Source organism: Salvelinus fontinalis, chromosome 27 (assembly GCF_029448725.1).
Source record: "Salvelinus fontinalis isolate EN_2023a chromosome 27, ASM2944872v1, whole genome shotgun sequence".
In the NCBI taxonomy this organism is placed as follows: domain Eukaryota; kingdom Metazoa; phylum Chordata; class Actinopteri; order Salmoniformes; family Salmonidae; genus Salvelinus; species Salvelinus fontinalis.
The window spans coordinates 23,778,083-23,790,802 of record NC_074691.1 but is presented as its reverse complement, the minus strand read 5'-3'; the positions used below and the strand labels follow the sequence as shown (position 1 = coordinate 23,790,802).

The window sequence follows — 12,720 nt, the reverse complement described above, 5'->3', positions numbered from 1 at the left end:
CTGCTATAGTCTGCCTCCCTCTCTCCTTTCTGAGGGTGCAGGAGTCGAGTGCTGCCTCCCTTCCTAGCCATCTGCTATAGTCTCTCCCTTCCTAGCCATCTGCTATAGTCTGCCTCCCTCTCTCCTTTCTGATGGTGCAGGAGTCGAGTCCTGCCTCCCTTCCTAGCCATCTGCTATAGTCTGCCTCCCTCTCTCCTTTCTGATGGTGCAGGAGTCGAGTGCTACCTCCCTTCCAGCCATCTGCTATAGTCTGCCTCCCTCTCTCCTTTCTGATGGTGCAGGAGTCGAGTGCTACCTCCCTTCCAGCCATCTGCTATAGTCATTAGGGTCTAAACATCTTCCATGTGGAAACAAAGACCTGGCCTCTGTAACGCCTGTAATAATGGCTATCTCTAATACACACTATTTTGTCTTGGTTGGTTTCTACCTCAGGTACTACTTCAAAGTCCAGGCAAAGAATGTCTTTGGGCTGGGACCGATTAGCGATACGCTCACCTATGTCACTGAATCAGGTCTGTATGAATATTAGGTGAGGTTGCTAAATACTGTTCTAGGGTCAGTTTTGCTTTGTGCCTGCAAATGGTGGTGGTTCTAGGTTTGTTGATCCTAGATCTACTAAGGCCACATCTACTTGTCCGTATCATCCTGTTTTTTAGTTTATGTATGAATTCTGTTCCAGTTCATGTCTCTCATTTTTACGTTTTCTGTTTTTCAGACGACCCTCTTCTTATTGAACGGCCACCTGGTGAGTTGTATGGAAATGTCTCATATGCTACTCTTACTCTAACAATATTGACAAAACATGTTGGCCTAGATTGCTCTAGTCCAGAAGATCACTGCTTCAGGTCATTTGAAGAAACTCGAAGAGACAGTTGGAGAGAGCTGGTGAGGAGTTAACAGTCTGGGGCATACCAAAGGCTGCATGCACCTACACTGACATACACTGGACTTGGCAGACATCCATAGTGGTAAAACGATGCCAAAGTACAGTTTTGGTATTTATTGTTTTTAATTAAGAGAGTCAGTCAGGTATTTCGAAGCGGGAGGATGAGGGGGGCAGGTGCTCGTTCACTCCCTCCCCTCTCACCCCTTCCTACCCCTTCCCTTGGGTGCTATGCACAATTCGCTGTGTATCTGAAAAGGAGACTGGCATGGTGAAAACTGTTAATAAAGGGGATGTGTAGTTAGTCTTGACTAGCTCTGTGAGAACTGACAGGTTGAGTGTAGTTAATCTTGACTAGCTCTGTGAGAACTGACAGGTTGAGTGTAGTTAGTCTTGACTAGCTCTGTGAGAACTGACAGGTTGAGTGTAGTTAGTCTTGACTAGCTCTGTGAGAACTGACAGGTTGAGTGTAGTTAGTATTGACTAGCTCTGTGAGAACTGACAGGTTGAGTGTAGTTAGTCTTGACTAGCTCTGTGAGAACTGACAGGTTGAGTGTAGTTAATCTTGACTAGCTCTGTGAGAACTGACAGGTTGAGTGTAGTTAGTCTTGACTAGCTCTGTGAGAACTGACAGGTTGAGTGTAGTTAGTCTTGACTAGCTCTGTGAGAACTGACAGGTTGAGTGTAGTTAGTCTTGTCTAGCTCTGTGAGAACTTACAGGTTGAGTGTAGTTAGTCTTGACTAGCTCTGTGAGAACTGACAGGTTGAGTGTAGTTAGTCTTGACTAGCTCTGTGAGAACTGACAGGTTGAGTGTAGTTAGTCTTGACTAGCTCTGTGAGAACTGACAGGTTGAGTGTAGTTAGTCTTGATTAGCTCTGTGAGAACTGACAGGTTGAGTGTAGTTAGTCTTGACTAGCTCTGTGAGAACTGACAGGTTGAGTGTAGTTTATTTTATCAGGGAGTCATACTGAGACCAAGGTCTATTTTACAGATGAGCCCTGAATTACATCAATTACAGAATAGACACATCAAAATAAAAATACAAAATGCAAGCAGAAAGAAACACGGTCATGAAAAACAAAGACATTCATCAGTAAAAAGGTCCTTAATCAGCGTTCTGAATTGGCCTAAATGCACCAAAACATCAACTTTTCAGAACATTTTTTTAAATTGTTCCACAAATAAAGTGCAAAAAAACTCAACGCTGATTTACCTAACTCAGTAGAGACCAAAGGAATTTCCAGAGCTAGCATCCCTGGTAACTCGCATGTCTAAAGTTCAGTAAAGATGTGAGATACAGTGGAACTTTTTGTAAAAGGGCTTTATAAATGAAAGCCTGGCCTCCCGAGTGGCTCAGTGGTCTAAGGTACTGCATCACAGTGCTAGCTGTGCCACTAGAGATCCTGGTACGAGTTCAAGCTCTGTCGCAGCCTGCCTCGACCGGGATACCCACAATTGGCCCAGCATCGTCCGGGTTAGGGGTGGGTTTGGCCAGCAGGGATGTCTTTGTCCCATCGCGCTCTAGCGACTCCTGTGGCGGGCCGGGCACATGCATGCTGACACGGTCACCAGGTGTACGGTGTTTCCTCCGACACATTGGTGTGGCTGGCTTCCGGGCTAAGCGGACAATGTGTTAAGAAGCAGTGTGGCTTTGTTGGGTCGTGTTTCGGAGGATGCATGGCTCTTGACCTTCGCCGAGTCCTTACGGGAGTTGCAGCGATGAGACAAGACTGTAACTACCAATTGGATACCACGAAAAAGGTGTTAAAAAAATATATCTGAAAAAAATATGAAAACATAGCAATGTAGCAACGTGACATCAAAGAGGGACAACCAACGTTCTGGTAGAGAATGCAGTGATGAGTGCTAAAATTGTCGCCAGTAATAAAGCACAGTGTGCTTTAATAAACTGCATCTAACGGCTTTAATGAAGTGGCTGCTGCATTCATATAGATGATGTCGCCATAGTCTAGGCCCGATAGAAACATCGACTGAATAATCTGATTTCTACTATTTATTTAGAAGCAGGACCTATTTCTATAGAAGAAGACCATTTTTATTCTCAGCTTCTAAACTAACTCGTCATGATGCTTTTTAAAAGATAGCTTTTCATCTATCCAGATGCCCAGATACTTGTAAGCAGGGACACAATCAATATAGACATCATCCAAAGTACATGCTTAAATCATCAGTTATTTTTATGTGCTCTAGAGAACAACATACACTTACTATACTTACATTCAATACTATTTTCAGGTCAATAAAGTTTTTCTGTAATACAATGAAGGCAGACTTTAGTTCAGATAGAGCCTTGTCAACTGTGGGGGCAATAGCATACATAACATTATCATTGGCATACGTTACAATTATCATTGGCAGGTTACAATTTTTTACAGATAAGTTGATATAGTTAATGTGAAAATTACAGGACCCAAAATCAACCCTTGCGGGACACCTTTAATAATGTCCAGGAAACCTGATTTAACACCATCAGTAGATACACATTGAGTCCTATCTGTCAAGTAATTTTTAAACCAGTTACATGCATCCTGGTCTAGGCCAATAGAAGAAAGCCTCTGAACTAGCAGTGAGTGATCAACAGTATGGAAAGCCTTTGACAGGTCAATGAAGAGAGCAGCACAATGTAGCCTTTTATCTATACAATTAACAACAGGATATATAACTAGGGATGCAGCAGAGATAGTGCTTTGACCTGGTCTAAAACCCAACTGATGTACATTTAGAATATATTTCAAGATAAGAATTAATGAGAATTAATCAAGGATTATTATATTTTAGCTAGGCAGTTTAGAAAGTTTAGAAATAAGGCAATCATTATTTAGGTCACAAGAGTCACCACCACCTGAAGGGGGAGTACATGGGCCACGTTGGGGATAGTACTAGATATAATTGTTAGGTTAGACGTATGGGTTAATGATTCAGCAATCAGGGTGACAGAGAGCAGCAGCAACAGTGGATCAAGCATAACAGCTCTACTCGATTTGTTTACATCAAACTTAAGCAAGGCATCTATCACATCACAGATTGTAAATTGCTGAAATGAAAAAAAAATGTAAAAGTTGACGTGTTAACCGTTGAGTCAGCTAGAGGGAAGAGCAGTCGATTAGTTAGTCTTGACTAGCTCAGTTAGAACTGACAGGTTGAGAGTAGGTATTAATGACTGGCTTTGTGAGTGTAGCATTAAGTAAGCACTCTGTTAGATCAGGAGGGACTGTCATTAAGGACATGCTGAGCGCTCAACCTTCACCGCAACACTTTATGGTTATGTAATATATGCCATTTAGCAGACACTTTTAAAATGTAGTTATTTAGAAGACATGCTTATCCAGAACAACTAGGGTCAAGTATCTTCCTCAAGGGCACAGACAGATTTTTCACCTAGTCGGCAGGGATTCAAACCAATCCCTGCCGACTAGCCCAATGGTCTTAACTGCTAGGCTACCTGCCTTCCTCTAGGTGGAGAGCCTATCTGGATCCCCTTCTCCTTCAGATTCAACCCCCAGCACAGTGCCTGTAAGGGCAGCCAGTACGTCAAGAGGACCTGGTACAGAAAGTTTGTGGGCGTGGTCCTGTGCAACTCGCTGAGATACAAAATCTTTATGGGAGATGGGCTGAAAGGTACTACTTCCTCTCCTCCTTTATATCCTTCTCTCTCTCAAGTTCAAGTCTTGGATCAATTCAAGTTGCTTTACAGTTTCTCCTATTTTTTTTCTCTTATAATCTCACCACCATTTCTCTCCCTTACGCTTTCCTGGTCTTCTTTCACTACCACCCCCTCTCGCTCTCCCTTTCATTCTCTCACTCTTTCACTACATGTATCTGAATCACACCCTTTCTTTACGTCTCTTCCCTATGCTACTGGGTGTTTTATGGTTTTGGGGCTCTGTGGCCTCATTACATAATGGAATATTGTGTGAGAGTGTGTTCTGTTGTTAACTATTGACGGCCCTTCCATCTCTGTCTCTCTCACTCTCTCTCCCTCCATCTCTCTCTGTCTCATCTCTCTCGCTCTCCTTCCAGAAATGTTCTACAGTATAGCAGACACATTTGGCCATGGGGAGGACCACTGCCAGTTTGTAGACTCTTACCTAGACGGGAGGACAGGCTCCCCCAGCCTCTCAACGTATCTGCCCACAGCACAAGGTAAAATAACATAAATCAACTCCCAAAATTCATCACTCACCTACAGCCTGATGGAGAATTGTTTTCATAGTATTAAAAATAATTATGTTCCAGCTAATATTAAGTCCCAGAGCCTTGATTATAGACAACCTCATATTCTTGTTCTAGGCTGAATAGAAACAGTCAGAATCCTCTTACAAAGCATAAAACATGTGTTACATCTATTCATAATGCATTACAACACTGCCGGTCCTCCCCTGTGCAGGTTACTATCGCTCATACAGGCAGGAGCCAGTCAACTTTGGACCTATCGGCCGGCGTACGCCACATCCCTTTGTGGGATGGTACGAGTGTGGGGTGCCCATCCCTGGCAAGTGGTAACACAGGGGGTCACAAAGAGGTCATCACCGAGGGCATACAAACTCCAACCTGCTGCAGCCTCTGTCATGCTCTCACTGACCCCGCCCCCTGGAGATGAACTGTTGCTAACCACAGCAGAAAGACAACAACATTCCAAACTTATACTGCTTCAGATCAAAGAGAATATAATACTTTAAACAACACTAATATTTCCATGTATTCATTACCATGCACTTTTATAAAAGCAGTTTGTATATGAGGGGGAAAAGCATGTATTGCTATTGCTTAGTTTAACTTTTGTCTTCCGGATCGGAAAGAATCCGTGTTTATTCCCAACTATTCTCAAGTGGAAGTGCACCTGTGATCATGACAACACTAATGAAATGGGAGATCCTGTAAAAGACCAAAGCATAAACTGAACAGTACTAATGGGAGCGAAAGGGATTGTATGTGTGTTTACTATCAATCAAGAGATCTTGTTCATAACAGTAGTATGATACAGTAATGGCTTTTGACAACTAGTTTTGGTGTCAGTTTTCTTGAACATGCATAGTGTTTTTATAGTCTTTGGTATTTACGAGACTCCATAAGATCCGAAGTTACTGTGGAAGTGTTGTATGTATACAGACAATGAATAACAATACTTAATATTTGCTCAGGAATGGTTGGACATTAAATAAAGGTGCTATGGAAAACAAGGAACCCCTTAACGATTAATTTGTTCCGTGAGAATATCTGAATGTCCATGTTTAAGGAAACTCAAACTTTACTAAGCAAATAGAGTTTCAGTAACCTGTCTAAACCACAGTACCAGTCAAAAGTTTGGACACACCTACTCAATTAAGGGTTTTTCTTTATTTTGTACTATTTTCTACATTGTAGAATAATAGGGAAGACATCAGAACTATGAAATAACACATATGGAATCATGTAGTAACCAAATAAAAGTGTTAAACAAATCTAAAGATATTTTATATTTGAGATTCTTCAAAGTAGCCACGCATTGCCTTGATGACAGCTTTGCACACTCTTGGCATTCTCTCAACCAGCTTCAGGTGGCAATCACCTGGGATGCATCTCAATTAACAGGTGTGCCATTTTAAAAGTTAATTTGTGGAATTTCTTTCCTTCTTAATGTGTTTGAGACGATCAGTTGTGTTGTGACAAGATAGGGGTGGTATACAGAAGATAGTCCTATTTGGTAAAGGACCAAATCTATATTATGGCAAGAACAGCAAAGATAACTGTCAGTCCATCATTACTTTAAGACATGAAGGCCAGTCACTCAGAAAAATTTCAAGAACTTTGAGAGTTTCTTCAAGTGCAGTCATAAAAACCATCGAGCGCTATGATGAAACTGGCTCTCGTGAGGACCGCCACAGGAAAGGAAGACCCAAAGTTACCTCTGCTGCAGAGGAAAGGTTTATTAGAGTTACCCAGCCCCAAAAATTGCAGCCCAAATAAATGCTTCATAGAGTTCAAATAACAGACATTTCTCAACATCAACTGTTCAAAGGAGACTGTGTGAATCAGGCCTTCATGGTCAAAATGCTACAATGAAACCACTACCAAAGTGTCACGCCCTGATCTGTTTCACCTGCCTTTGTGCTTGTCTCCACCCCCTCCAGGTGTCACCCATCTTCCCCATTATCCCCTGTGTATTTATACTTGTGTTTTCTATTTGTCTGTCACCAGTTTGTTTTGTTTTGTCAAGCCTACCAGTGGTTTTCCCTCTGCTCCTATCTCTCGTTTGTTCCTGCTTTCTAGTTTTTCCAGTTTTTAACTTTTCTGCCTGCCCTGACCCTGAGCCTGCCTGCCGTCCTGTACCTTTGCCCCACTACTCTGGATTACCAACCCCTGCCTGACCTGAGCCTGAGCCTGCCTGCCGTTCTGTACCTTTGCCCCACGACTCTGGATAATCTACCCCTGCCTGCCGTTCTGTACCTTTGCCCCACGACTCTGGATAATCTACCCCTGCCTGCCTTGACCTGTCATTTGCCTGCTCATGTTGCTGTAATAAACATTGTTACTTCGACACAGTCTGCATTTGGGTCTCGCCTGAAACATGATACTAAAGGACACCAATAAGAAGAAGAGACTTGCTTGGGCCAAGAAACACGAGCAATGGCCATTAGACCGGTGGACATTTTATGAGACCAAATTTGAGATTTTTGGTTCCAACCGCCATGTCTTTGTGAGATGCAGAGTAGTTGAACGGATGATCTCCGCTTGGGTGGTTCCCACCTTGAAGCATTCGGTTGCATTGCTGGTTACACTGTCTGTGATTTATTTAGAATTCAAGGCACACTTAACAAACATGGCTACCACAGCATCCTGCAGCGATACGCCACCCAATATGGTTTGCACTTTGTGGGACTATCATTTGTTTTTCAACAGGACAATGACCAACACACCTTCAGGCTGTGTAAGGGCTATTTGATCAAGAAGGAAAGTGACGGAGTTGCAATCTACTGCAGAGATAGCCTGCAGAGTTCTGTCTTACTATCCAGGTCTGTACCCAAACAATTTGAGCTTCTACTTTTAAAAATCCACCTTACCAGAAACAAGTCTCTCACCGTTGCCGCTTGTGAATTGATTGCACCCCATCTATCTTCAGAGCTCGTGCTGCTAGGTGACCTAAACTGGGACATGCTTAACACCCCGGCCATCCTACAATCTAAACTTGATGCCCTCAATCTCACACAAATTATCAATGAACTTACCAGGTACAACCCCAAATCCGTAAACACGGGCACCCTCATAGATATCATCCTAACCAACTTGCCCTCCAAATACACCTCTGCTGTTTTCAACCAAGATCTCAGCGATCACTGCCTCATTGCCTGCATCCATAATGGGTCTGCGGTCAAACGACCACCCCTCATCACTGTCAAACGCTCCCTAAAACACTTCAGCGAGCAGGCATTCCTAATCGACCTAGCCCGGGTATCCTGGAACGATATTGACCTCATTCCGTCAGTAGATGATGCCTGGTTATTCTTTAAAAGTGCTTTCCTCACCATCTTAAATAAGCATGTTCCATTCAAAAAATTTTAACCAGGAACAGATATATCCCCTGGTTCACTCCAGACCTGACTGCTTTTGAAGCACAAAAACATCCTGTGGCGTACTGCATTAGCATTGAATAGCCCCCGTGATATGCAACTTTTCAGGGAAGTTAGGAACCAATATACAGAGGCAGTTAGGAAAGCTAAGGCTAGCTTTTTCAAACAGAAATTTGCATCCTGTAGCACAAACTCAAAAAAGTTATGGGACGCTGTAAAGTCCATGGAGAACAAGAGCACCTCCTCCCAGCTGCCCACTGCACTGAGGCTAGGAAACACTGTCACCACCGATAAATCCACAGTAATTGAGAATTTCAATAAGCATTTGTTCTACAGCTGGCCATGCTTTCCACCTGGCTACTCCTACCCGGGACAACTACCCGGCACCCCCCAGGCACCCCCCACAGCAACTTGCCCAAGCCTCCCCCATTTCTCCTTCACGCAAATCCAAATAGCTGATGTTCTGAAAGAACTGCAAAATCTGGACCCCTACAAATCAGCCGGGCTAGACAATCTGGACTCTCTCTTTCTAAAATTATCAGCCGAAACTGTTGAAACCCCTATTACTAGCCTGTTCAACCTCTGAGATTCCCAAAGATTGGAAAGCTGCCGCGATCATCCCCCTCTTCAAAGGGGGAGACACTCTAGACCCAAACTGCCACAGACCTATATCTATCCTAGCCTGCCTTTCTAAGTTCTTCGAAAGCCAAGTTAACAAACAGATTACCGACCATTTCGAATCGTACCTTCTCCGCTATGCAATCTAGTTTCCGAGCTGGTCATGGGTGCACCTCAGCCACGCTCAAGGTCCTAAACAATATCATAATCGCCATCGATAAGAGACATTACTGTGCAGCCGTATTCATCGACCTGGCCAAGGCTTTCGTCTCTGTCAATCACCGCATTCCTATCGGCAGACCTAACAGCCTTGGTTTCTACAATGACTGCCTCGCCTGGTTCCTCTGCTGCCAATGACTGGAACGAACTGCAAAAATCACTGAAGCTGGAGACTCATATCTCCTTCACTAACTTTAAGCACCCGCTGTCAGAGCAGCTCACAGCTCACAGATCACCTGTACATAGTCCATCTGTAAATAGCCCATCCAATTACCTCATCCCCATACTGTATTTGTTTATTTATTTATCTTGCTCCTTTGCACCCCAGTATCTCTACTTGCACATGCATCTTCTGCACATCAATCACTCCAGTGTTTAATTGGTATATTGTAATTACTTCACCACCATGGCCTATTTATTTATTGCCTTACCTCCCTTATCTTACCTCATTTGCACACACTGTATATATACTTTTTCTACAGTATTATTGACTGTATGTTTGTTTATTCCATGTGTAACTCTGTGTTGTTGTATGTGTCGAACTGCTTTGCTTTTTTCTTGGCCAGGTCGCAGTTGTAATTGAGAACTTGTTCTCAACTAGCCTACCTGGTTAAATAAAGGTGAAATAAAAAAATAAAAAATGAAAAATGGAGTTCTGCATCAGATGACCTGACGTCCACAATCACCCAACCTCAACCCAATTGAGATGGTTTGGGATGAGTTGGACTGCAGAGTGAAGGAAAAGCAGCCAACAAGTGCTCAGCATATGTGGGAACTCCTTCAAGACTGTTGGAAAAGCATTCCAGGTGAAGCTGGTTGAGAGAATGCAATGAGTGTGCAAAGCTGTCATCAAGGCAAAGGGTGGCTACTTTGAAGAATCTAAAATCTAAAATCTATTTGTTTTACACCTTTTTGGTTACTACATGATTCCATATGTGTTTTTTTTATAGTTTTGATGTCTTCACTATTATTCTACAATGTCGACAAAATCAGTTGGAAACGTTTAAAATTGCAGGCAAAGGTCAAGAATACAATTTTTTAAGGGGGTGAGAGAGAGAGAGAGAGAGAGAGAGAGAGAGAGAGAGAGAGAGAGAGAGAGAGAGAGAGAGAGAGAGAGAGAGAGAGAGAGAGAGAGAGAGAGAGAGAGAGAGAGAGAGAGAGAGAGAGAGAGAGAGAGAGAGAGAGAGAGAGAGAGAGAGAGAGAGAGAGATGGCATCTGTTAGTTAGACATCTGAGCTGGAGTCACGGGGCCCAAGAGCTTTCAGTGGACAACAGGTTTCCATGTATGAAGGAATACTGAGCTACTTGTACAATGTCACTTGTACAATGTCGCATGTGATAACAGCAGAGTGATGATGTGTAATATTCATGAATCGAGGAGTTCGCTGGAGGAGAGGAAATGTTCTTTGGAAGGAACAGAGGAACTTTCTGGAAAAAGGTTTTGATATCTATATGGTTGACTGGTTTCATTTTCTGTATTGTTTTGCCCTCTTGAACAAACTCAGTCAATGCAATATGTAGTTCATCTGGAAACTCATTCTCGGGAAGTATCTACACTATTTAGTTTCCACATTACCTCCCTAAAAGTGAAAATATATTCCTGTTAAAATGTAATGACTTATTTATCAGGGGGATTCATTATCATTGTTAGTCTCTGGTTGTAGCCCTCTTGTATGTATACAGATGTAGGATCTTAATTTGATCACTCTTTTGTTGCTGAAAAAACCCATACCAATACACTTTTCATGCAGCCCACTTTTGGCCTGCTAATAACCTAACCACCGATCAAGCAACATTATGGACTAAACATTCAAATCCTATTGCTGCAGGATTATTTTTCTGTGACAATATAGGTCAAATGAAGATGCTACATCAGTACTAATTTTGTCCTTCTAACTCAATGAGATTGATATTTAAATTCCCCCCCAAAAATGTATTTATAGGAATCCCAGAGGCACTGAAGACAGGAGAGTTAAATAGTGGTGAGGTTTGCCTTGCTTTCGTTTGCTACATAAACATGACACACCCTCTTACCCTGAAGCTAAATTCATCCATTTATTCAGTAGTATATGTCTTTCTGACTGATGTCTTCAATAACTCACAACAACAGGACCAGCAGTCTAGTCTGCCCTCTGCTAAGTTCATCTGGCACGTCTGAGTTTTCCAATATATGAGTAATGTTTTAATTTACCAGTGTTTTCAAAGTGCGCATTTATCTGTTTTCTGTGCCCTCAACAGGTCCCCACAGCAAGCGAAATCAGAGAAAGTAACAGGGTATACCCACAAGGCTAAACCCAAAGATACATTTATCATCACTATAATTAATTAAATATCTTACCTAAGGTGAAGTATGTCCTCCATGACCCATAACATAAGAGAGTTTTTATTTTCCATTATGGCGTCCATCACTGAGAGAGTTAGTCTCCATCACCATGTTGGCTTCACCATTAGGAAAGTGGCCCATTCTCTCACCATGTTGTCATCACAGCCAGTAAGAACTCAACCATAGAAGAATACTGCAGTGTTATCAGTGAACCCAGCCATTCCTTATCTGCTGCGTTTAAACAAAGTTTTGTTTGGGTTGGCTGATGACAGTCAGACGTGTTGTGGCAGTCAGTCCCATTTAAAAGGCATCGCAGCTGGGTGAACTGGGTGACACCCCTAATAGGGCAAGTAATGGTTTTCACAGTGGGAAATTGTCGTTTTTGGGTTGATAGTGCAACCATTTTGTCATGTTTTTCCAGATAGAGTTGCAGGTGAAGGTTACTTCTGCTTCCCTTCTGGGTTTGACTCTACACAAAAATATTTTTTTTGGCTCCTCACTGTCTTACAGTGCAGTAATTCTGAGCTGAAGATGGAACAGTGGTGTTTTGGTCCATTCTCATTATGTTCGTAACAGCATGGGATGACCCCACAGTTGATACACATTCAAAGACTATATACTATAAGCCTGAGTAAGTGTCTTTCTTTTGGGGAAGAGAAGAGGAGAGAGAATGTGAGGGAAGCAGACAGGAGGAGGAGAAACACACTGCAATAGCACATGCAATGGGACAACCACATCTGCTACAGATGTTAGAGAACGGAGAAAAGGGATAAAATCACTTTGTACAGACTCCTGGACTTTGATATATATATATATATATATATATATATATATATATATATATATATATATATATATATATATATATATATCAATGTGTGTGTGTGTGTGTGTGTGTGTGTGTGTGTGTGTGTGTGTGTGTGTGTGTGTGTGTGTGTGTGTGTGTGTGTGTGTGTGTGTGTGTGTGTGTGTGTGTGTGTGTGTGTGTGTGTGTGTGTGTGTGTGTGTGTGTGTTTATGCAGGCGTGAGAGAGAGGGGGAAAAAGAGAAAGAGAGCATCAACAGAAAATATGAAAAGGTCAGGAATAATGAGAAAATGGAAAATAAAA

At 42.4% G+C, this 12,720-nt stretch overlaps 1 protein-coding gene and 1 long non-coding RNA gene across 3 annotated transcripts in view; one reads left to right on the top strand and one right to left on the bottom strand.

Annotated features, from left to right (window-relative positions):
- The window catches only part of LOC129825328 (fibronectin type III domain-containing protein 1-like), a gene marked incomplete in the record, with an annotated part of 79,694 nt that extends 73,350 nt beyond the window's left edge, over positions 1–6,344 (top strand). Inside the window, 5 exon segments of the mRNA XM_055885337.1 lie at positions 433–512; positions 716–745; positions 4,362–4,523; positions 4,926–5,048; positions 5,293–6,344. Of these exon segments, the coding sequence (XP_055741312.1) occupies positions 433–512; positions 716–745; positions 4,362–4,523; positions 4,926–5,048; positions 5,293–5,408 (511 nt within the window).
- The window catches only part of LOC129825329 (uncharacterized), a 43,076-nt gene extending 30,837 nt beyond the window's left edge, over positions 1–12,239 (bottom strand). Inside the window, exon 1 of one of the 2 annotated variants that reach the window (XR_008754853.1) lies at positions 11,628–12,239. This is a non-coding gene — a long non-coding RNA (uncharacterized LOC129825329). The remainder of the gene's footprint in view (positions 1–11,627) is intronic. The other variant, XR_008754854.1, reaches the window with a different exon arrangement.
- Between the last annotated feature and the right edge of the window lie 481 nt (positions 12,240–12,720).